Source organism: Anser brachyrhynchus, assembly GCF_964034855.1.
Source record: "Anser brachyrhynchus genome assembly, chromosome: 4".
Classification (NCBI taxonomy): domain Eukaryota; kingdom Metazoa; phylum Chordata; class Aves; order Anseriformes; family Anatidae; genus Anser; species Anser brachyrhynchus.
This window is the reverse complement of record NC_137698.1, coordinates 6,230,378-6,256,624: the sequence shown is the minus strand read 5'-3', so window position 1 is coordinate 6,256,624 and position 26,247 is coordinate 6,230,378. Positions and strand designations below refer to the sequence as shown.

The window sequence follows — 26,247 nt, the reverse complement described above, 5'->3', positions numbered from 1 at the left end:
GAGTTTATACAAATGTAAGAAAGAGAGGTCTCTTCATCATAAATGAAAAGGTCTAAGGTGTGAAATGCATGTAAACAGTCTGGTGTATTCATCACCTTTAGAGGTGTTAGAGGGGAAAATCATAACTGGACTTGAAACAAGGAAACCTTTACCAGATTTCAGGTTCATTCCACTTGGCTTACGCTTGCTCTTTAGATCTGAAATTGCTCCTGAGAATTCCTTCTTCTTGGGTTGTTTATTTCTTTTCTTTTAGCAAAAAATGTGCCAATGTCAAAGGCAAACACAGATAAAACCGATTTTTAAAACTCGCCATGTTCTCAGTGACACACATTCACAATCTACAGACTGATTTTGTTTTTAGAGTACTTTCACTCCAAAGTCACCAGGAAGTGTGACTCAGTGACTCAAACTTCAGGCAAGACTGACTTAGGAGTAGGAAATCATAAATTTAGGCTAGTTTTACAACAGGGAAAACAGTGAGAGATTCAGAGACAATCACTATAGAAACTTTTAGTTCAGTTCAGTTGCTTGTGTTTTTTGTAGAAGAAAGGCCGTGGATGAACATAAGAGGTGGTATTTTTGTCTCACCTTAAACTGCCTAAAGAGATGCACGTTTACGTATAAGGACTGGAACTATTAAAAAGTATCTTTTTTTTTTTTTCTGGTTGTTGAGTTACAGCAAAGCAGTGGAATGCATAGAATTGCTGCTAGCTGGGTAAATCATCTTCCAACCTGTTATTAGTTAGCCTTTTTGCTTTTTGAATGTGCTGAACAATACTTGCTAAATTTTTGAATGGCTGCACTGAAGCATGGTCACGGCATTCCGCCATCATGAAGCTTTGGCCTAAATGGTGCCTGCCAATAGTGTATTAGTATTGCCAATAAATTATAGTTTATCTGTGGCTATATGAAATTTCACATACTCAGGCGATATAGTAATCCACACAGTGTAAGCCACGGTGCTATGTCTGTTAGGTCAGTGAGACCACCTGCTGATAAAATAGTTTAATTCTTCAGCTTCCTCTTCTCTTATTTCTGTTCTAACATACCCCTCTCTGTTTTTCTCCATTTTACGTTCATTATCAAACTCTGCAAAGCCAAAGAGTAGACCCATTTACAGAAGAGGACTACTGATGGACCAAAAAATTACACAGGCACTTATTTTTGGCCTGAGGCGTATAGTATTTGTAACAAATTGAATTTCTGCACCTCATTACACCATGATGGGATGGATAGGTTGTTTCACTCATCGTAACTTCTTGGAGACTGAAATGCTGATTCTCATACTGGGAGAAGCTAGGAGAATATGGATTGCTTAAATAACTGGGAAGATATTAAACTTACCATGTCTTTTTACAGTCACCTGGGATAGCAATTATTTTCCAACCTTGGAGAAGACTAAACAAATGTCTAGGAAAATGGGTTTTCAAGATGGTGTTTGAAATAGGGAATCACATGCAAGACAACTACTTGGATTCACTATGTCAGAGTTTTTTTTATTTTTTTTATGGTTGAATGCAATCTTTGTGAACTTTTATGAACAGGTTGGCACCTAAGAAGTCTGTTTGCCTAGACTTAGTGGTTGTGTGTTAATAAGAAAGATTTTAATTTCAGAATTACTTACCATGTGATATGTGAGTTCAGTGTGATGTTTTCATCACCTGTTTTTGGTGACTAAACTTTAGAGTATGAGTATGGTCTTGTTTTTTCCTGTCTTTGTCAGCCTTAGTAGGTGCTTATAGCTTGTTCAGTGTTCCACCAGTTTTGATGCTACACTGTAATGTTTTGGGCTTTGACTCTTGCTTTTTCTTTCTAATTTAGCAAAATCTGCCCCTTAATAAACTACACCACCCTGACGCAGTTTATCTTCTTTCTTTCATTGTGCCCTTTTCAGCTGCCACTTAATGTCAGCAAAAGTATCATTATTTCCAACTAGACTTTTTCTTACTTCATCCACTGATTAAAAAATGTATATTAAAATAATTTCATGTCATGTATTTGTATGTGCTTAAAAAAAGAAATCTGCCTTTTTAGTTACACTGAAACTCAGTGAGAAGCCAGGAATAATGTGCTGAATAACTGAACTTTAACAGCTGAACTTTAATAGCTGTACTACTATTTAAAAAAGAAGCATAAGGACATAAGACAGTCCCTCTTGGATAGGACAGTTGTCCATTACCCTAGGTGCTTGTTTGGGGAGATCCCATGAACCATTTTCCATCTTCCATTTACTAATACTGTCCCAGCATCCAGAACTGTATTAGAGGAGGGGAGATCCCTGCTTCCTTCTTTCTGTATCTATGAATTTATTAATTTTTAATTTGACTAATCCCTTTCTGAACCTTCTGAGATCATAGAGTCTGTAAGGATAAAGTCTCAGAAGCTCTGTACAAATGAATTACTCTCTCTTTTACCTGCTTCAAACTGCTGTCTGACTAGTATCATTGGGCACCTTTTAGTTCTTGCATTTCAGCATATGGTGATCAACAGTTCTTCGGTCACTTTATCCAAGACCTTCATGAGTCTGTAAACCCAGATCATCTCAGCCCGTGGCCACCTCTTCTCCAAATGAGAAGTCTGAGCCATTTTAAGTCTCTCTTCATAATACCCTTGATCATTTTAGTTGCCCTTCTATGGAAAATCTCTAAATCTGGGGGGAAAAGGGGGGGGGGGAACATGTCCAAAACAGAGAAATAAGCGTGAATGACTGTGTGTGAAGTGCTCACACCACATACTGATTCTTACAGAGACCATTTGTTCAGATCCTGTTTGTTGTTTACTTCTGTAGTCTGTGAAAAAGGGGAATATTCCATGTATTCATTTCCAAAAATTCTTTAAAATTGTCGAGATGTCTTTCTGTAGTATTTATTTGTAGTCCTTCCAACACTTCACCTGGCTATTCCTGTTTATCTACTAAAAGCTTCCCATATAGTAATTTTCAGTGATTTTTCAATTTACATGTGACTGTTTTGGCTCCCCTGACATCATTATTCCTGCAGTTCCACACTGATTTCAACATATTTTTCTTTTCAGATGGCAGTCTCAAGTTTTCCACTTCTTCATTTTCTCCTCCACTGTGTTCAATATACTGTATTAACTGGTTAAATAGATAGATTTGACTGTAAATTGATACGGGATGTCTACTTATGTCAAAAAATATATACAAAGCTTTGCAAATTTTCTTATATAGCTAGGCTGGTAAACTTGACCATCTCTTTAATGCTTTCTGTAATAGTGTGAGTCACTCGTAAATGTATTTTTTCTTATTTACATGCATATTTACAAAATAGTTTTAATGTTGGAAAAATGTGATTTTTATTCAATCTTCGTTGCAGTAAGAAGCAGAGATGACGCCTCAGTCTGACTGTGTCAGGAGAAGCAAAGAATACAAGAGGAGGCATAAGTATGGAGGAATCATGAACACTGCCAAAACAGATGCACAGTGAAGTATTATCATGAAGTTAACAGAAGTAAGGAGAAATGTAAAGGTAAGATTTAAAATTAAAAGAGTGTTTCCTGTTCTTCTGTATTCTTGCTGTTGGGTGAAAGCAATGGTATCTTCTGTTGGGAAACGTTTTTTCAGGAAAAGTTTTATCAGAACTGTATCTTGTGACAAAGACAGTAACTGATTAGTTTGATTTACAGTACATAATTATTCCCTCTTATAGGTTAAGTAAACTCTGGAGAGGGATTGGAATAAAAGTTAGATAGAAAAAACAGTGGGGAGACAATAAGTGAGGGCCGGTCTATGTCTGCCTTGAATGTGAAGAACACTGGCCTAGTAAAGCTGATAGCAACATTATGAGACGTATAAACTTCCTTTATATATAACAGTATTGAAATTATAACTCTATCTTTTGAAAATGGGAGTTACAGGAGAATAAAGTAGCTGAAGATCAGTCAATATCGTGCCAGAAGCTTTAAGAAGAAGGGTTAAAGTCTGCAAAGTCCCCACATGTAGTGGGTGGATGTTTAAAAGTTCAAAAGACTCACATTAGCATCTTAAATGAGTCAGTCTATGAGACATCTGATCTGTCAAAGAAAAAGAAAAAGAAAATGAAAATGAAAAGGAAGAGGAAAAAAAAAAGTGGTTCAAATATTGGAGCATGAATTAGGACAGAAAGTAACTGATAATGGACTGAGATCTGAAGCCACTGGTGTAATGCTTAGTCTAGCCCTGAACTGGCAAATTGGATGAAAGGTAGATAATCAGTTTCTGTCATGAAACAGCTCCTCCCAAAATGTTTCCTCACACTAATCTTATCATTCCTATCCACTCCTGAATTTCTAAAAAATTGAAATCTTTGACTCCCTGACTAAGTATGACTTTCTGTTGTCCAACCTGTATTGTGTGGAATGAAATTCTTTGAATTCTTTATTCTTTGTGGTTGCTTTCAGAAGAATTCAGGGTGCCTTGCACCATCACATAGACAAAATGATGAGACTATATTAACAACTTTCTCAACCTTCAAATCTTTTCTTGGCAAACTCAGTTTCTTTAAAAGGTCTTACATGAAAAGCTCACTAACTTCTTAACACCAAATACCTTTTCAAACAATCCTAATCAAACATGCTTTGCACTGTATCATTGGGTAACATGGAAGATACAGTCTGCTACTTTATAGTTCTCTGTAGTAAGTGCAGCCAGTACAGATTTCATATGCTTAGATACCTGCCTACAAAACAGGAGGAAAAATAGATGGTTTCTTTGTTTGAATAAAAGAAAAGCCATAGCTTTGTTATCAGAGGCTGGCTGAGTGATAACTTTATTTGGATTCTAGTCTATTAGTTTATCACCCTGAATGGCCAATTGTAATTCATCTTTCCAAATGTGAGTTACTTCGTAAATCCTGTTGAAGAGAACAGCAGTGGAACTGAAGAGCTGTCATGGAGCTCTGCCAGCGAAGTCAGAGATGCAGTTACAATATATCTGCACATAATTTAATCCCCTAGTTGCATGGGTTGAAGGCATGAATTCCAATACTCTCACACTTAAAACGCTTTAATTAAGGATTCCTTCTCTTGCATATATTTAGAGTTCTTAAGGATTGCTGTTTTAAAACTATTCAAGTGATTTAATTGGACATTTCATACCATATATTAAGAGCCAAATTTTGTCTTCAGAGACCTTTAGTGTATATGACATAAGATGTTTATCTTACTTGGTTATTATGATAAAAAGTGCTCCTGTTCTGGGATTTTCTGCTTCTACAAGTTACTGCTTTTAATAGTTACTGCTTTTAATACTGCTTTCCACACTTGCTTTTGCAAACTGTATCTCTTACACAAAATGATTCCTCAGCTTGTCTTCACAATCAGACCCCAGGCACCCTCCAGTGAGTATTTTCTTCCTTTTTTTAATTGACCAGTGAAAACTATTTCTGGTTATGTTCTTTAGAAAAGGTCATTCCGTAACTTTGAAAATACACTTTTGGTAAGGGATAATATGCATGGCAAAAACTGTAATGATAATATTGGACTTTTATTGATAATGTTAAGGACTAAAATGCTGATCTTGTGACATGCTTTCAGTATTTCTGGAAATGAGTCTAATAGTTTAACCTTGGGGCATATATTCAAAGCATACGGATTAGTTTTCTGTGATGACTTTTCATCATTTCCTCTCAGTTCACATACCAAAGTATATTTGAACTATTACAACACAATAGTAGTGATAATATAATCTCTTCCTATGGAGAGGCTAACATTTTGCCCTTTTACAAGAGCTACATGAAGTCCAAAATAAATACCACTTCTGGTGTCATGGGAAGCACTGGGTGTCATACAGTGAAGATGTCTAGGCACATCTACTATTGTGAAAACTGAAACTTGGTATAGAGCCTTTTGTATGTCTCTTATGAGTATGAAGAAGTATGAATGAGAAAATCCTAATCTTTCCTTTCATATATGCGCTGTCATAATAACAAGTATAGTATCTGGAAATAAACACTTTCATATTCCTGGCAGTGTCCTGAAAGAAATGGAAACATCAATGTTCCTCAGTATTGGCAGAAAATTTCCTCTTGTCCCAGGACCTAACAAGTTGCATTCTGCTAATGCTGCAATATGGTGGCATATACAACAGGTTCAAATATATTTATGGTATCATGATTCAAAGTAGGCATTTGAAAATATGCTCATCACTGGTAAGTTAGACTCCATGTTTGGGTAACATTTTTACAAATCCTAAAAGTTAAATGTGTTGTAGTATGAAAAACTGTTAGAAATAAAAAGCAGAAGGGCTTGCTTATTGTTTGCTCTACATTTTGTTGCTTTTAAAATATTTTTCCTGTGCAGTTAAGAAAAAAATATAAGAAAGACGCCCTCATAGCTCTGAAACATCATTAAATGTGAATTGGAAATAGGCAAATAATCAGGTCATTAGTAATCCACAGTCCTGTTAGACTAGGCAATATTTACAGTCAAATAAGTTAACAGAAAAAATACTGGAAAAAATAGTTTTGTGTATTTCTCACCAATAGGTATTTATGTAAAACCTAGAACATTCAGCATGAACAGGCTGATCAGTACTCATCTCAAAGCTGCATGGTCCTTAATGTATTGAAAATTACAGTAAGATTCACTGTTTTTTCAGTAGGGTGAGAATCTGAGCTAATGGTTTGCTAATCCATTGTTCAGAACTAAGTATTTTAGGTCTATAAAGGCTAAGAATTTGGGCTTCGTTTCCAAATATCAGACACACTTACATGTCACTAGATAGGGAATATGAAATTAAAATCCAAATGTTTTTATTTAATGAGGAACAGTGAAGTTAGAAAAAGAACAACTAGCCAACATAGAAGACAACTTGTCAAACAATTTTTTTATTGAAGTAGATCTCTTATGACTGTTATTTCTAATGACTTTATGTTTCTGAAAGAAAATACTGGAATACTTTGCAACACAACCGCAGATGATGTTATTAAGATTCACTTAGTGAGGTTTAATGGAACAGTACCTTTCTCTTAGCTTTGAGTTGCTCATGATATTTGTCGGATGTGTCGCCTGGTATTTCTCCTCCCCAGAGAGTAATTCCCACTATGGAATAAGTGATGCCCATGACAAGCAGTGGGAAACAGTAGACCAGCACAATCACAATGACATGATACCTGCAATGAAAAAGCATTAAGCTGATAAGTGCTTTCAGAGCTGATGGAATGGGCTGCTAAAAGTCAAGTGCTGTTGTAACGCGAAGCGTGTTTTATATTGATTGGCTAGTCCTTGGTGCTTTCACTGTCTTTTTGAAAAAGTCTTGAATTGCACTGCAAATTTATTTACATTTTAATGCAAGTGCTTTCTGGGGTCTCTAGCTCTGATTCTGAACTTGTACTAGCATAGATTAAGAATGGCTCTATAGTAGTCATGATTACTGACTGCAGAATAAGTTACCTTTGTCCATAGCTAGCTGAATTGATTTATTTATTCCACAGTCAAGTATCCTAAGGGCAAGCTAAGGGTTCTGAGCTCTAGTCTTGACCATAAATGAAAGAAGAAAACCAATATTGAAATGCCAGTTTTATACAAAGACACTGTTAAGCGTCCTCTGTACGTGTACTTCACATGCCATATCTCTTGTGCAATATCGGCATCTCTGCTGATTTAAACATTGGCTAAAAAAAAAAAAAGGTAATTTCTTTTGCCTCCTGTTAGGCCCATGTTAAATACCATCTTCACATAAAATCCCAATGAATGATCAGTGAAGAATCCCCAGCTGTCTCTGAGAGTGGCCTTACTGCCCTAAAGATAAATACCTGTGGATGGCTCCTACAGTGATAAAAATTATATATGATCAGGGCCTCTTTCACCTGCCCAAAGGAAGAAGAAAGGTCAAATTCAATGATGTATGGTTGCACAGGTTTTCAGCCTTGGACACAGAGTTCATCTTAAATACCAATGAGGACATGAAAGGGCAAATGATGTTTCTGTGCCTAGATAACCACTTATTCCTAATTCTGCCAGAGGGACGAATAGAGAATATATTCAATTCAAGTGGCTGTTATTCTACACTTTCGGAAACTGGAGTGAATTACAAGATTTACAGTTTTCTTATCCAAACTGATGTTTGAGATAAGTAATTGTGATAACGTAACAGAATAAGGCGTGAAGATCCAAACCTCTCACAAAAAGAACCAGAGGAAAAAATCTGATTATGACAAGGAGAGGCTGGAAACGCTTGTTTTCCTGTTAGGATAAACTGGAAGCTTGCTTTGAATTGGGAATTCTGTACCCATTTATGACTAACTCTGTCTATATGAAAGTAGTAATTTTAAGTGAGGCAGTGATGGTAAACATTGCAGCATGGAATGGAAAATGCCCATGGAAGAGAATAAATATTTTTTTTCCACTTATCACTTAAGTGCACTATCTTCCTAGCTTAGAAGGCCTGCTCTCAATGACTGATGCTATTCTCTGTGTAGCATCCATTGCAAGTGTAGACATCACCATGCACAAGTGTAAAGGAACAAAAGCTTACGTAAAATGCTGTTTTGGACCACCTGGCCATGCTACATAGCAAAGAGTTCTCCCAGGCATCACCTTGGTTATGGAGTAGAGGCACTGAGGAAAGGCTAACAGGAAAGCCAAAATCCAAATGCTCCCAATGACCACCTTGGTAGCAGTTGCAGAGAGCCTGGGTTTCAAGGGATCAATAATGGCCATGTACCTGTAAAAGAAAGGAAAAACCTGTGCATAAGGAACCTTCAGAGATTTGCGTGCATCTAGAATCAACCAAAGCTTAGGACTGGGAGAAGGATAAAAGCAGAGATATTTATCTTCCATGAGTTCTGGTGGCATTGTGCTGTTTGGGTGGTTCAGCTACCTTGCAGGCAGTGCTGGAAGAAACAAAAGGCTCACTGAATTTCTGAAAACTGTGGGACACCTGGCCAACCATGTGTATACTAATAGAACAAAAATATCTCAAGGAGTTAGTAACCCTGCTACTGCAGGATTCAGAACTACCTGACTGAAAAGCAACAAGGCATCTGGATCCTCTCTTACTCTGCTACATAATGCAGGATTTATCTCTAATTAAAAATTAACAGCCAGGCTGTCAGGATTATTAGTCATCTGTCGAGTAGCTACAGGAACCTCATAAGTTCTCATGCATTTTGTTCAGCAGACATTGACTGACTTCAGATCATTGGCCAAAGAACCCCAGGCTGCAGCTGGTTCATACACAGATGGAGAAAGGAACCATACGAGCTTTGCCTCAGGTAGTGGAGAAGGGATAAGAGCATCAAGAGAAATACATGCATAAAGCATGAAAACATCTCATTTGCTTTCTCAGCTCCCATGTTCTAGGGAGGGATAGCATTCTTATTGCTGCCCTGTGATTGTATTGGCAATCCACGTATATCAATAATTTTAGAAGAACACATATAAAATAATTAAAATATTACTCTAAATAATTACAATTTTAAAGGTTTTTTAAGAGTAAAATTTTTAAAGTTTTTTTAGACTAAAAACATCAAGACAGACAGTAAGAGAAAAGCACATCTTGCTTTCTGTCCTTTGATCTTTGTACGGATGCAGGGAATGCAGGAGACCCAGAGGTTTTGTATTTTACATACTTCGTACCACAAACTCCATGTTTTTTACATTTTCTTACCATGACTACTGCTTTGATTTTTAGACTCAACCCTAAATTGACATCTTTTCAACCAACTTCTCTGATCACTCTATGTTGTTTCATTTATCAATGACCAAATAATGACCTGCCAAATTATTAATAGTTTTAGTTAAATAGAAACAGTTCCCAATTTCTTTCCACTGTTGGTAAGAATACTGTTAAGTATCAACCAGAATCACATTTAGAGAAATTTGTGGACTTCTGTAAAACTAGGGAGATACTGTCTGTATATACACATAACAGTTATGTACGCTGTTATGTACACATAAATATATGTATACTGAAGGAGCATACTGAATAACTAACTACATGTTTTTTAATCTGACACACTAATGCTTTCCAAAAAAAACACAAATAAATTGTTTTTACATTTCTGTTTTGCTCCAGAGCCAGAGGGTTCCCCAGGCATATTAGAAAAATCTTTCTATTCAATATTGAAATGCAGTGCTCTTTGTGAGTGAATGTAGGAGTTAACAGATCAGCAGTTTAAATCAACATATTTCCATGGAAGTATTCAATGTGTCTGTGCTCATTCATGAGACTGGAGATCTGCCTGCTGCAGTCATTGATAGCATAGACATTGTACACTGTGTTTCTGGAATCAGAATTAGAACGGTGATGTTGTAAGAAGCTCCTGAGGAAAAAACTAGGACAAGTCAAAAGAAAACAAATTTTAAATACTCTTTTCTGTGTTTCCTTGTGTTTGTTTGTTTGTTTTCATATAGTATGAAAACACCTGAAGCAGGCAGGAAACTGTGATGAATATGAAAACCAGCTTGAATTTTTCACTACTGACAGTTTTACAAAATTCTAGGAGAATGCCTGGATTAGTTTCAACAGTTTGTCATCAGTCACAGAGATTAATAGTGATTCAGGAAGAAACAAACTCACTGCCAGGGAATAATTATGGCCCATATACTTCTACTCTCTTTCACAGTACGTGTCTAGTTATCTGATCATCTTTGACAAGATTATTGGAGTATATCAGGGGTTTCCCAAAGGCCCTCTTGTTTGTGACTTTGTCTTGGCTTTCACTGTAGGTTTCCAGTCTTCTAGCCTGGTTACTGTCATTTTCCCTGTCTGTTTCAGGTTTTAAGTGCAATTAGAAAATCAAACTACACCTGTTCCTGCCTACGTGTGCAGATAAAATATTTTCACCTCTTTCCAGTACTGCTTCTCTCCTCGTGTCATTTATACCTTCTAAAGAAATTGCAATAAGTAGTACTATGATTCTTCATCTACTCTTTTTGTACATTTCTATCTCATATAAAGATGGAGTGGGATAGATCCAGAGGTTTATTTATTTTTTAGTGGGAAATTATGTACACATTAAAAAGCATTGTATGGCAATACTGTATCCTGAAGGTATCAAAGAGTGTGGAAAAGAATCACTTTTTCTCATTGTATTTGTATATTTTTTTCTATTGTTGAGACTTTACGTGTTGCTGTGGGGCTTAGAAGTTATAACACCAATTTATGCTCACAGGTAATGAGTGTAGGTAAGGTTGAATTAGAAGATCCTCTTCCAAAGTGACACATATGTGTGATTACTGTTATTTTTCTTGTCTATATTTGTCCTTTGGGCATTCATAGATCATAACATTTTCAAAGCCATTCATGACGTTTACTTTTTGTGTTCTCATCTTTGCCTTCAGCTTTAGATCATGAAAACCTTTCTTATAGTGGTAGGTGAGTGCTTGGGTCTATGCACATCCAAATTCATAGAGTTTGCTAGATTTTTAGGTAGGGTTTGAATTGAAGTCCATTGAAATCAGTGGAGAAGCTTCCATTGATTTGAATCAATCCTTTTTCTGGATCTACTGATCTACTCTGATCTACTACAGTTACTCATTTAAAACAAAGGAAGGTGCGATTTTGATTTGTCCTCATTGTTACATTACACATGTAAGACTTGCCCAAGTCTTTAAGTACAAGCCACTAAAAATAATATTTATAGTAGAAATGCTCTGGATAAAAAAACATGCAAGTAATCTTTTGCATCTATATTTACCTGCTATGGCGAACAAACTTCATTTGAGATATTCCTACTTTTTGAAAATTTCATACTTGAGAGATAGGTAATTATAGGATGGATATGTGTTTTAGCAAAAAAAATCCCTCAGTTTATGGTTAACCATCAAACACATGATAAATCCAACATCTGCCATCGTTGTGGCATTCAGCCCCTGATAGCATTAACTATGCTAATACCTTAAAACATCTAAATGCTGTCAGAAACAGAGTGATTGAAAACAAATTCAGTTCTGAATCCTCAATTTCCATATCTAGAATTTCAAGTCTATTCTTTTTCTTTTTTTTCTTTTTTTGGGTGGGGGGGAGCGGGGAGCTAAAGCCAATGCTTTTGGTATTGCATACTAACTTTATGAGGAAATAACTCTATTCTAGTGCTCGGTGTTTTGTCCTCAAATAGTAGCAGATCTCATGAAAATACGCATCAATTGGATTGTTACCCTCTACCCCTTAGTTCCATCCTCCTCTCTCCCAACCTGGTACTGATAACTTTGTAGTCATGAATCCCGACTCTCAAACTGATTTAGTTTGAGTGTGGGTTGCCGTATACTGTCCAAAGTGCTTGATCATCTGTACCTGCAGTAGGTGGTAACCCATAAGCAAGTCATCATTTTCATATGCCTGTAGGACTCTTAAGGCAGCTCCTCCCAGCCTGGAATCATTCCTTTCAATTGTTATTTTTCTTCAGATTGCAGATTGACACTATTTTATGTACTATTGTCAGATGTTTGTTACGTTCAAATTATTCTTATTCCCAGTTATATTATTCTTATTCCCAGTAGGTACCAACAATACTTCTCTTTGGCTAAGACAAAATTGTGTTGTTATACCTCCCTGTCTGGTGACTGCCCTTTAAAGTGCAGGATTGTTTGTGTGAAATGACTCATGCAGCTGTGCTAATAGAAATTTTAGCTGTTGGCTATCTGAGCGAGATAAGCCAAAGGACAGGGATCAGAAGAAAAGCACTCTGCTTGTCTTTGTTGATGAAGTTTGAGTGATGAGCTAACTGCCTAGCTTTTGCAGAAAATGGATTACAAAAACATAGCAGTCAGTCATTCTAACAAACAAAATGAAATGGGAAGGAGGTGGAGGAGCCTTGAGTATTCCTTCAATAACGCCTTCGTGTAGGACAGGCTTAGGTGACCAGAGAGTATTGACAACTCTCTGTTACTGAACCTGTGATAACAAATCTGTTTTATTCTAATTTACTAGTAGACTAACAATTACAATTAAGTATCTAATGTTCCCTGAGTGGCTTTTCTTAGAAACAAAATTGCTTAATTAACATAGTGAGATATTGCTTTATAGCTGCAATTGTTACACTTGTTCAAATTTTGTCATATGAGTTTGGTAGTGTTTTTCTAGGGAAAATTATAGTCAGTCAAAATTTAAAAAATATCTGAGTAGCTGAGCTGTCTCCAGATGTTAATTTATGTAGCCAAAAGATGCCAAAAAGAGAACTGAGTCCTTCTCAAACTGTTAGCTGTCATTTGTGAAGGAAGCTTACCCCCTCTTGACGATAATTTTTCTTGCTGGAAATGGTACCTAGCCGTTGCTGGTATTGAGAGGTGTGAGTTGTTGTTTGTCTATCTCCTCAAGGAGCAGTCGCTATTTTTTCAATTGGCCCTTGCCTTTGCTCTCTGTTCATTTTTGCTGGGGTGTTTCATAGAATCATAGAAAGGTTTGGGTTGGAAGGGACCTTAAAGACCATCCTGTTCCAACCCCCTGCCATGGGCAGGGACACCTCCCACCAGACCAGGCTGCCCAAAACCCCATCCAGCCTGGACCTCCAGGGATGGGGCAGCCACAGCTTCTCTGGGCAACCTGTGCCAGTGCCTCACCACCCTCACAGCGAAGAATTTCTTCCTAATATCTAATCTAAATCTACACTTTTTTAGTTTAAAACCATTACTCCTTGTCCTGTTACTCCACTCCCTGACAAAGAGTCCCTCCCCAGCTTTCCTGAAGGCCCCCTTTAGGTACTGGAAGGCCATTAGGAGGTCTCCCTGGAGCCTTCTCTTCTCCAGGCTGAACAACCCCAACTCCCTCATCCTGCTTTCACAGGAGAGGTGCTCCAGCCCTTTGCTCTGTTTCGTGCCCCTCCTCTGGACTTGCTCTAATACATCCATGTCCTTCTTGTGCTGGGGCCCCCAGAGCTGAACGCAGCACTCCAGGAGGCTCTGAGTAGAGAAGGAGAATCACCTCCCTCGCCCTGCTGGCTGTGCTTCTTTTGAAGCAGCCCAGTATATGGTTGGCTTTCTGGGCTGCAAGCACATGTCAAGAATGAAAGCTCCTGCTAGAATGGGCTAGAGGTGCTGTGCTTAGGTGTTGCTTGGAAAATGAGTGAAGGTGAGGACGTCAACTGTGGGATAATGTGTCTGTATGATGCAGGATATTGCACCTATACCATCCAGTTACACATGGCTGACAACTGCCTGTCTTCTCCCATGGTGTAGCTATATCATTAGGGCTCATTCCTTTGCTGTAGTTCATATACTTTCATACATTTCGTATGGCAAAGTGCCAGAAACAAATGCCAAAGTGCCAGTTACAAGGAAGAGCAGCAGAAATTCTGTCTGAATTGTTGACTGAATGGTGATGTTTAAAATCTACTAGAAACAGGATAGTGTGAGGAGGCCAGGAATAAAAGGGAGAATGATAAGATACAGGATCTGGAGCAAAAGCAAAAGAACGGAGGTAGGGAACAGGCTGCTGAATGCAAATGCATAGGAACAGAAGTGAAACAAGAATGTCAGGAAATTAGAAAGAGAAGCAAAGAAAGAATTTGGGTTGGGAGAAAACACTGAAGGGTGATAGCCACATCACTGAAGGATGATTTATGATGACTACAAGCAACTGAAGACTGGTTACACTGCTGAAACAAGTTCTGTAGCCACACAAATATTATTCAGTGAGTTGCTGTGCCCATTTGCTTTGCAGTCATTGGACTTTTATTGTTCAGTCTCTCACTGAGATCTTCGGTTTCAGGATTGGACTTCTAATGCTTTCTTACTCCAGAAGGAGCTGGTAATAATGCCACAGATAGCTTGTTCCACACGGTAAAGGGGGGGGGGGGGGTTGGAGCTGAATCTAAAGTACATATCAACCGAGAAGAATTATCTTATTATGCTCATTTATCACTATAAACAAAAACCATTATTACCCTATCCAACATAAACACTAACACTTGCAAGGTAATTATAAAATGGGCTATGCACATTTGGAAATTTAATAATGTAAATATGTGCAGGTGGAGATTCAAGCCAACACTTGGAAGAATCTCAATTATTCAACGTCTGCGCTGTGTTCTGAGTGTGTGCATTCTCTAAAGAATTTTTAGGTAGCACTTTAATCACTAGCATCACTAGCCTTTTCTTTTTTTATTATTTTTTTTCTGTGATCACAATATATCCCACTGACATCACTCTTCTTTCAGCTTTAACTGGTGTTACTCTTTGTTCCTAGCTAATTACTGCTGAAGTCACCAAGAGCCCTTCCATTGAACTTGATGAGAAATCAGTCAGGCTGCAAGGTGTAGTGGCTGGCGCATGGTGATGTGCTTGCTGCAGTGCTCCCTTCCTTCAAGACTGTTTTCTTATCTACTAGGGTTGTGAAAGATCAAGTTTCTTTCAGATCTGCTCAGTTTGGCTGAAGTCCACAATTTACTGTTTGGTACTTGTTTCTTAGGTTTGTCAAATAAAAAAAAAACCTGTTTTCTCTGAAACCATAAAACAATCCTCATTTGAATAACATTGGTAAATCCTTTAAATTACTGTTTATAATGACAGCATAATCATGTAGCTGTGTGCTTGCTACAGTTTGCAAAGAACATGAGAGACAGGTAGCTGGTTAAGTACTATAAAATCATCCTAAGTCTGTGTATTATGGTCCTGACAGTAGAAGGTAAAAAATAATCCTAATTTAGCTTTTTGTAAGACTGCATGCATTGGTTAATACAGACAGGAAAATTTTCCCCTTTTAACACATTATTTAGAAAATTGTTGCAAAGATATATTGGACACTTACAAAAAATGCTGCATTGAAACCTGGATGCTACAAATTCCCATCTGGAGATACAGCTGGAATCCTTTAATCATCCTAAGTGATTTGTTTCACCTGTTTACAGTGTGTTTATAAAATCAAGTGGAGAAAGAAGTCATCAGTTCAGCCCCAGATTGTAACAGGAAATTTGTCAAAGGGAGGGATTGCAACAGGGATTTGGCAAAGGAAGAGACTGAGAGAAAATGATAATGCATGCATATAAGTGGCTTGTCAATGGCAGATAGCAGTGCACTTCATGAACACACAGATGCTGTTGTTCCCTGAAAATAGCCGATTTGAAACTTTGTCTCCTATCATTGCATTTGGAATCAACTGGTAATTAAGAAACTTAGTTACGGAAATTGCTGTGATTCCCTGTCCCTTATTTAAAACATGGTCATTGAAAGTCCTATAAAATGTCTCTGTAAGGTGGGTAGAGTAGATCAAAGGAGACTGAATGAACATTGAGATTTTAGAGGCATTTTTTGATTGACAAAAAACAAATCTGCAACTTCTACATTGATTTCTGCCTACCAGTGCAAGTCCTCAATCTTTTCTTGTGGGAGTGATCAGTGTTCTTCATTGAGACTAACTTGCTCTGCAAGAAGCATGGCTGCTGGCATTTTTATAGGACTGTCTTGGTTGAGTAAGGCTGTTTTTTCATGGCCAGAAGGATCTGTAAGGAGCAATGTTACTGTTATGCAGTGTTCACCTTAGAGCTAACAGCTTAAAGAAAGAGCATGTGACAGTGTGATAGATAAATAAACACTCTGTAGGTTTGAGAGGTCAGTGAGCTGTATCCTAAAGGGGTGACTTGGACTTGATTTGCCCAGAGACACATGTGCTGCCTGGGGGGAATGGCTGACCTGCTACGAGCTGCGGGTAATACCGTAGTTTGTGTAAAATCAAGAGTAATGCCCAGTGCTTTGCTTTGGGTACATCATACATATCAGAACCCTTAAAACAGGAATACTGGTATTCAGTATTGAACACCCTGGAGTTGTTCAAGGCCAGGTTGGACAAGGCCCTGGGCAACATGATCTAGTGGGTGGCATCCCTGCCCACGGCAGGGGGGTTGGAATGAGGTGCCCCTAGGGTCCCTTCCAACCCAAGCCAACCTGATTCTATGATATTCCTCAGTATGGCTGAGTCCTCCTAAAACACGCTTCCTACTTGAGGAACATTTCAGTTATTGACAACGTGTGTAATTTTTGTGTCTGTAACTGATTTTATGGGAGGTATGCTATAGCTATGCATATTCTTTGAAAAGGGATAACAGTTTTCGTTGGTCTTTCTCATAAATTGGACTAAGGGACTTCTCCTGACAGGAGAGCTTCTGTTTCTCCTTTTCTCTGAGTTCAATCTACCTGGGCTATGAAGAACCAATTTCTATGCAAAGTCAAAAAACAGCTCCATATGCACAGACCACAGCCTGCGCTGTTATTGCCTACATTTCTGACATTGCCATCTGAATGGCTTTTTTCTTTCTCCTTGCCAGGATGAATAGCTAGGACAGATATGGAGACAGATAGGTTATTCCATTCTCCATAGTTAGCTCAGACGCTGTCAGATTATAAGAAGATTGTTGACACCTTGGTTCATTAACTGAGTATAGCAGTTGGTAATGAGTCATTTATTATGAATCAAAATTGAATTATTTCAGTGCAATGTATGATAAAGAACCCTTACTTCACAACAGTAAAACACACAGCCCTGTTACAGCTGTCATTTATCTGCCTATGTGTGAACACCTTTTGTGATGAGAAACTTTCTGCTTTACATTAGGATGACTTCTGCAGGCTAAGACCAAAGGAGAAATCCCATCAAAATCAGGGTCTTTTTATGTGGTCAGCAGAATGTATCCCTAGGAAATTTCTGTTCTCATCCCTAAAATTGATTTAGAGGCCAGTGATAGTTCATTTTAAAACTTTGACTTAATCCGTGTTAAAACTGTAAAGATGAGTGTAATACAAAACAACCAACCTAGTTTATCCAACCGTGAGTTATACTTAGGTTCTTGTCCTGCTATGGGGTGGTAGGCTGCATTTGTTTTGAAATAACTTTGTTTTGGCCAGACATAAATATTGTGAATGATACAAATTTGTCTTTTCTTTGCTAAACAATCAGAAATACATGTATGTAGACAATAATATTCAAGAAAAACAAACAAAAACAAAACAAAACCAAGCCCTAAACTATCTTTGGAAAAGTGCTGCAGGTTATATTCCACAATAGACTACAGATGTATCTTTCAATAGTTTTTATTAAGCTATGGATAAGGGCACTTAAAAATGTATTTAAGCCTAAGAGACTGTCTAAAATGAAATTCTCATTTGAACATATGGTTTGAACTTGTCAGATGTTGTTTCCTGCCTTGGACAGGAAGACTTGGGGTTAGTTGCTGTTGTAAACGTTGCTTGGGGGCTGGAATTAGATGATCTTTAAGGTCCCTTCCAACCCAAACCATTGTATATGATTATGCTGCTGGAGAGATTGGCTTATCAACCTCAGTCTTTTCACTGCACTTTATGAAGCAGCTTGTTAAATCGAGTATTTACTCAATGCAAAACAAGCAAAAAAAAGCTGTTGTGCCTGTATTTATTCCCAAACTGTCTCAGTATGTTACCAATAATGTAACTCCGACAATAATTTTGACAAAAAACCCAAAGGTTCTGTATTTTTGCTTGATCATTGTGAGCTTATACCACAGCAAGAAATGGCTTATTTTTCCTGTCTCTGACAGTCTGAATCCTGTAGCAATTGGATCAGGATATTCTGCCGAAATCATTTCACCTCTTTTCTCAGAAAGAAAGAAAGAGAGAATTGTCAAACCAAGAAAATCATTTCAGGGCCCCAAGTCACGTGGTGTACTTACAAATGACATTTAAAACAGAATCCTTTGTGTTTCACCTCTTGATTTTTGAACCCTTAAAGCTCTCCTGTTCAACTTTTTCTCTTTAGTTCTGAAAACCAATATTTTTAGAGGGCATCCTAGATACTGGAATCCAGAAATATCGCATGATTCATCTAAGAATATAAATTCTGGGAACACAGAGAATGGGGAAGGTATTTCCCATTTGAATTCCATTGTTTGACTGGCAAAGTAGTAGTAGTAAAAATAGAAATAATAGTAATAATTTTAAAAGCATATATTTGCATTTTTCTCTTCATGGTACTCAACGACCAAGGCTGATGCAATACTATAAAGTCATCCATTAGTTTGGACAAAAAGCTGCATTAAGCTTTAGTTTGGGGGAAAGCAGATGGTATTTTGTGTACAGTTATAGGATACCAGAGGCAGATAAAGCTAAATAACAATCAGATGTGAGAAAACAGCATTGTGAGGTTATAGAATCTCCCTTCAACCATCTTTATGGATGAAAACGTTCTCAGATATAAGGGGGTTCTGTCTGGGGAAGATAGTTTGTAAAGCACAAGAAACTTGGAAAGAAACCCATCTGACTTGTTCATCTCTACCTGGTTTTCAGTGCAAGTTCTCTCTTCTCTTCCCTGTACATGGAAATCAATTCTCTGAGACCTCTTTCCTTTGAATGACTTTCAGAGAGAAGGGGAGTGAGAGGCCAAAGTCTGCAGGTCTGTTTGGGCTGAGCTGTGTGCAGGCAACGGCAGCTGGCTGGGCAGGTTTTCTTCCTGCCATTTCTTCAGCCTCCTCTGTGCAGTGGTGAGCCAAGCACAAAAAGCTTGGTACCATGCCCCGTACGAGTTCAATTACCAATACAAATACTAGCATATATGTTTTTGGCATGTGTCCTTTGCTGAGGCTGCTACCATACGACCACAACATGCTGTCATGCCCTGTGCACTCCATATCCGAGCCTATTAGGCACGTTTGATGTCATTATTTCACATACGCATTTCCCTATTCTTTGGTGTTTCTGAGCACGTGGGACAGGTGACACTCAGGCAATTAGCTACATAATGTTATTCTACAACAAAGATGCAAAAGTACAGTTTGACAGGTTTATCAGTTTTAAAACGTTTAAGGCACGTGAAGGCCTTGAACAATTTATCCCAGGAATAGAAACTCATTCAGAGCCAGATGCCAAAATGTATTCTGCTGGAAAGAACGTGCATTTTTCAATGTGCCAGCTGCCTACTTCAGGATTTCAGTAACAGATTCATTTACAGGGCTTGCGGTACTGCTTTGTGACAATAGCCCTTCTGGCAGCGTACACTTAGAGAGCTTGAAGAGCCTAGGTGGTATTTGAGTGATACCATGTACACATGATGAATTCTGGTTTTGTTTGATAAACTGAACCATGTGCTTACAGCTTGCAATTGTCTTCTATTACAGGCTTGTATCGCATTACTTACGCTGAAGCCTAATGACTATATGACTATATAGAGGAATTATTAACAACCATTAGTAATTGAGCAATGTTACTGGAAAATAGAAAACTGACCCATATATATGTGTACTTCTGTAGATATATTAGAAGCCTAAGAAATAAGGTAGAAAACAAGACTGAGAAGTTTTGAATAATGATATTGATGCAATAGATATACTAGGAAATTGGTAGGAAGAACCTAACACTGCAATATAAAGGTTCATAAAAGAAGAGGTTAGAGCATTCAATAAGAGGAATGAAACAGAATTTTAAATATAGTTTAAAATCAAGTCAGATAAAGCAAAAGTACTTATAAACAATATAAAAATTTTACAGTTTGAAACTCCAAATGTGACTGAAAAAATAAACTTTAGAATTATATACTCAGCTAATTTACAGTAATAATGGTGAAATGCCAAAGGGGATTAGAAAAGCTGTGAGAGCAGGTAATGCAATAATAATAGAAGATGATAATGACTTTGGTGTAGACATAAACTAAATGCTTAGACAACATTAACGACTGCTCTATGGAGTATCTACAAGGAGAAGCCCAAAGTAGACAAGAGGCTCTTGAGATGATCTCACACAATGCCTAGAATCCGGCTTAAATATTATTTTTCAAATAGTGGTTAGTGTGCCCAGTTTTAACATCTTGGAAGAAACAATAAAGGCCCCAAACCATCTGCTATAGTAGTGTTCGATGTAGAAAGGGGGAACAATGAGAACTTAAGGAAGCTTATTAAAAAGAAAGGAGAAGGGCAACCAAAAGGAAGCAGAGACTGTAATAACAAGACTCAGTCATATTCTGAAACACAGAGATTCTGCAATTATCCAATATTTTGTTAGGAAAGGTTGATTTGATTTTGAGTTTGATTCATGTTCAGCAAAATGAGTGTAAGGGTGCTGGGAAAGAGAAAGCAGGGCCCATAGCTCTTGGGTTCTGATTTTCCTTCTGCTGCAAATTGTTTGATTGTTGATTTGATTCTTTGTTTGAGTCTGCCAAACTTTAAAAAAGACCGTCATTTTCTGATGCCTCATATCAACCTGTTATCCAGGCCAACCACATGGTGCTGTGTAGTCCTGCTTAAACAGGCTGTCTGAGGTACCAGGAATAAGAGTGCCAAAGTACCTGTCTCTCAGCTCTAATTTTAATAGCCTCATTCCCCTTAAAAATATAGTTGCAGACACAGTTCTGTGGAGGGCAAGAAAAAGTGCATTTTGCTCTATCAGAAGGACCAAAGAAGATGAAGTTATTATTGAAATCATAATGGGACTTTGGTACATTAAGTTTAAAAAATGGTGATTTACTTCGATAAGCTTCTGATTTGAAGTTAATTATGAGACTGTCATTATTAATGGCTCTCAGAGGCAGCACATTGTAACAGCTCTGAAGTTTATGTGAACACAACATGTGAGGGAAGTTCTGGGATTAAAAAAAAAGTCCACGAAACTTGAATTCTCTTTAACATAGGACTTTATTTTGTCATTATTGTACTGTAAGAGCTTTGACACTCCAAGTATCAGACCTGAAAAATGGGCTAGGACTTCTTCAGAGTATAGGGCTAGGATAGATGGGTAACATTTGGCAGACTCTGATCTTTAAAAAAATTAGGTGAAATTCATGGTTTTCTCTTTTTTCTTTTCCCAATAATTGGTAAAGAATAATTACTTAGACCCTTGATACCAGCACACCATTTTGATGCTACTGTGTTCACCTGTGTTGAGCAGCAGTGAGCCTTGTAGGGTGTTTTGCAGTAATGCAGAATTTCAGTGTATTGTAAATGTAATTTTATTTATATCTGTATGATCTGTTGGCATATTTATATATAATTCTTTTCAAGTACTTTTGCATATGAAGATACCTAATACCTAAGTAATAGTTCTTCAAAAGTTTGTTTACATACTAGGAAGAAAGAAGTAGTAAGATGCGAACAGGATCAGCAACTACTCAGTGTCACTGTTGGAATACCTTGTTTAATTCCACAGCAGTTGCTTTTACAAAGAGTTAAACTTAATGAAATACAGAAATCATTGTGGAATTGCTGAGAAAACAGTAACTGAGGAAGTCGTTCTGCAGATGTGCTAATAACAGGAAAAAAAAGCATAGATAAAAACTAATGTTCTACTGAAGGCATGCTATTTCATGCTATGTTGCTACATCTCCAAACTTCCACTGTAGCCCTCAGATATGTGCAGAGGTTTTCTAGGCCTGTATACTTAGAGCTGGTCCTAGAAAGAGACAGTCTTGGGTCTGGACATAAAATATCAGCATACATGAACCACTACTTTTTGCATGCTAAATGCTACTGGGAATGGGACAGTGGGTCTTCAATGGATGGATCCAGATGGCCTATCCCTTGTTCAGTTCATTTTAGGAGTATTTTAAGAGTTCGTCCCCAAAAGGTAGCTAAAGGAACTATAGTGACCACTGGAAGTGATGTAACTGTGGCACTGTGCAGCTCTGGGCATGAGCAGAAGGAGTATATGACTGCCTGTGGAGCAGTGCAGAGTGAAATCTGTGCTGCTTCTCACACTTGAGCTGCCTTGGTTAAAACTGCCTGTGTCACTCCTGCAGTACACTGCAAACAGCCTGTTGGAAAAGAAGCAGAAGACCATGAAGAAGGGGTGGTCAGAAATGTGAATAAACCCACACATTTGAGTCTGTGTTCAGTGGCCAGGCAGCCATATGTTAGACAGGATAGTAATCTTGGACATTTTCATCCTCAGCACCAGACCCAGCACATCCTACTGTAGGAACTGCCTACTCCACAGAGGTCTGTGTCAGCCCAGCAATTTCACGGTGTACACATTTTAGACAGTATCGTCTACAGAAACCTTATGCACAGAATCAGGCATGAAAGGAAAATTGTGCTGCCTGTGACCTCTGCTCAGTAATGTCTAGAGTCGCAGTGACTCATTCATTCTCTGTGGATGTTAATATGGTCTAAAATGATCAAAAAAGCAAATCTTTCTGATGAGTTGCAAACCATGACTTTTCAGTATTTTGGGATGTTAACACTTTCTACTGCTAAATCATCTGACGTGATCCCATTCTTTCAGCTCCCTGGGTAGCTTAACCCTGACTTGTAGTATTATTGTTTTTTTCAAATGAATATAAACCTGTAAGGACGACTTTACTGGGTCAAAACTAAAGCACAGTCTCCTGTCTGAAGCATTGGCTGAACTTTTACAAAAGGCAACTAGGAACCAATGTTTTAAAATATATCCCCCCAGCAGATCTGTGCTGTGGAATATGGCAGACAGTACATCCAAGGAGATTTTTCAAGTTTCATTTTGACCATCAGTTTTCCTCTTGACTCTGCAGAGAGTTAACCAGGAAATGGTTAAAGGTGCTGAATACATCAGATGTGGTTTGGTATAAAAGGAAAAGGAATGGCAGTGTGAATCAGGAAGGAGTGTCAGAGTGCTTTTAAGTTTGTCTTAAATGAGGCTCCTTACTACTATAGAGAGCTTGCCTAAAACCAGCCGTGGTATTGTTCACTGTGCTCCCCCAAGGGAATAAGGGCATGTTTTGAATTGTCTTTGTCTGGGGGCAGGTGAGCTTTGAAATTGTGGTGATGGTGGGAAAGCTGTGATTCTTTCTTTTCTTTTTTTTTTTTTTTTGAGACAAAAAATAGATCAGACGAAGTAGCAGCAGTAACTAACTCGCTACTGAGCATCAAGTATTTGACACTGTTAAACCAAGGAAAACATTCCAATGTATTTATATCTGATCATTGCACTTCTAACAGTCAGCGTGGAGCAGAGCTATTCTTCACTCACTCCAGAAAAGCATCTTTCTGTATCCCAAGGAATTGTATTACACAAAACAACTTCTCCTTCATTTCCAGTTTCCTAGCATATTTAGGAACTTTCAGGATGGTACGTACTACATCTCTGTTGATATTTTTGTCAGAAAAATGAAAAGACCTTACTCAGAAAATCCTCGTAACTTGTCTCAGCCAAAACACTGACATCTCCAGCAGTAACAGTTAAATCCTCAGCATCAACTAAAAAAAATTAATCTTTCTGAAAAGCTCAAACTAGGAGAGAATCTTAAGTTAAACCTGAATTGGCAAGAATTGGAAGAAATCTTTGCCTCGCTAAAGATAGTATCACTGGCTTTGCACTACCTCCTCCTTTATTTGTGGACAGTAACAGTTGGGAACAGTGCATCACTAGCAGGAGGAAAGTGCACTGATCTCCTCCTGTTTTCACCCATCCCAAGAGCAGAGAGGTAGAAGAGCTGCTACGAATCTCATTTCCAGTAGCATTTCCAGCTTTACAGAAGAGGAATTCTCAGCATCTGGTTGAGAATGCCACCTAAAATCTGCAATTAATACAGCCAACAAAAAATCGTCAAGTCTTTGTGCACAGCACCAAGAAAAGTGCAATGTATTTCCCAGTCTTTGCACCTGGAAACAAGACGTTTATAAAGTTTTGGAAAATGGGTTGAACCTTACAAAATCTTAACTACCGCCACCTGAAAGTTCTGCAGCTGTGCCAAGTCACTTCATGTAGGACGCACAACATGATTTTGGTACGTGGAAAGGACTTTTGTGAGTAATTTCACTGCATTGCAAAAAGCAAAGAGATCTAAGTACAATCTGTTTTTCAGAACGAAAATTCAGGAATTTATTGGTTTTCTGAAGCATGTGTAAACTTATCCCTCCAGCACAGCACGTGTGAAAATGATCATAAAGAAAGGAAAATTTCCTAGCGGAGAATCACAACATCTTCTAAGAAGGATGGCCCATTAAGGCACCTCTGTTGGAAATCTGACAACTCTATCTCCCCTTTGCCGTATGGAGACTACAGCTGTCTTATTCAATTACTGTCAAGAGCGCAAACGTAAAGTTTTTTCCCCGTCCTGTTTTTTTTCACAATCTCAAAGGCTGCTGTGCCGCAAGTAATCAGAAAAAAAATCAAGCACTTTGAATCCACGTTCTTACCAGACCTCTGGGTATGCACAGATGGCAGCCTAAATAGTCTCATTAGTTAAAATCAGGAGGAACCAGGCAGCTCAGAGCTTTCTGTGAGGAGAGCTATTAAAAACAGAGTCTGGAGTGATTTCTGAGGAGGAGGCAAATGCCGCTGCCAGATGCAGAAATACAAAGAGGAGGGAAATTTGAAATTCCCTCCCTTCACATGCAATCTCTACAGCTCCTCATCATTATGAATTAGATGGCATCAACTAAGGGAGAGATACTGTTCTGGCAGGTGGGGAAAGCAAAAACCCGAGCAACAGCTGTTGTCACAGAATTAGTACTAGAAGATGGAACACAGAGAGCAGCTGAAGTCAAAGAGAGGGAGCATTTGTTGTAAAAGAAAGCAAGAGAGTAAAACAGATGAAAGGCTGAAGGAGAAAGACCAAAGACAGGGAGAAAAACAGTGGTAGGGAGAGATCTTGAAGGAGAAGAGCGCAATCAATGAACTATTGAGGACTCTGCCTCTCGTCACTTAATAGTTGTTAACTTTGAATTTTTATTTCAGCAGCAAATCTGATCCCAGTCTCTCACCCCTGTGCTTTTCCTCTCTTTTCTCACCTGTCCACGGCAATCGCCGTCATGGAGTAGATGCTGGCGAAGACAGCTGTGATGGGGAAGAAGTTGTGGAAGCGGCAGTAAGCCTCCCCAAAGTACCACTCGCTGTGCAGCGCGTAGATGAAGTTGATGAGAGTGTTGAAAGCAGCCATGGAGGCATCGGAGAAGGCCAGGTTCACCAGGAAGTAATTGGTCACCGTCCGCATGCGCTTATGAGCCAGGATGATCCAGATGACGATGAGATTCCCAAAAATGGCCACCGCCACCACAGCGCCGTATGCCAGGGACCACAGGGCGATGCGCCAGGAGGGCTGCACAAACTGATTGGAGAAGTTGGCTGCCACGGGGGTAGAAGCATTTCCAGCTGGGGCTCCCAGCGCCTGTCCCCAGGGATCGCCCGCTGCAGCGAGGCTGCTGTTCCACCTGCTGCTCACGCTCCAGTTGGCTGTGGGGACAGAAGTCATCTTGGATGTTCCTCTCCTTTCTTCAGGGAATGTCTCTCCCACCTCCCTCTCCCGACCCTCCAAAATCCCCCCCAAAGATAAGAGGAAAGAAAGAAAAAAAGAAGTTAGGCAGCACAGCCAAGTACTGGGGAGGAGAGAGCTGTCAGAAAAAGCTTTGGCTGTGCTGTTCAGACCGTTAGAAATGCTGCACT

General features: G+C 38.5%; 1 protein-coding gene and 1 long non-coding RNA gene across 15 annotated transcripts in view; one reads left to right on the top strand and one right to left on the bottom strand.

The window, feature by feature from the left end:
* Nucleotides 1-26,074, bottom strand: part of TACR3 (tachykinin receptor 3) — a 50,083-nt gene extending 24,009 nt beyond the window's left edge. The window contains exons 1-3 of the mRNA XM_080590693.1: nt 25,596-26,074; nt 8,474-8,662; nt 6,959-7,109 (exon numbers count right to left, since the gene is read on the bottom strand). Coding sequence (XP_080446819.1) covers nt 6,959-7,109; nt 8,474-8,662; nt 25,596-26,056 — 801 coding nt within the window. The 5' untranslated portion in view covers nt 26,057-26,074. The remainder of the gene's footprint in view (nt 1-6,958; nt 7,110-8,473; nt 8,663-25,595) is intronic.
* LOC308194595 overlaps nt 1-26,247 on the top strand; it is a 281,017-nt gene that overhangs the window by 76,906 nt on the left and 177,864 nt on the right. For 12 of the 14 annotated variants that reach the window (XR_013950690.1, XR_013950691.1, XR_013950692.1 and 9 more), the window contains one exon: nt 3,336-3,488. This is a non-coding gene — a long non-coding RNA (uncharacterized lncRNA). Of the gene's footprint in view, nt 1-3,335; nt 3,489-9,115; nt 9,213-26,247 lie in introns of all 14 variants that reach the window. The other 2 variants (XR_013950702.1, XR_013950703.1) reach the window with 2 other exon arrangements.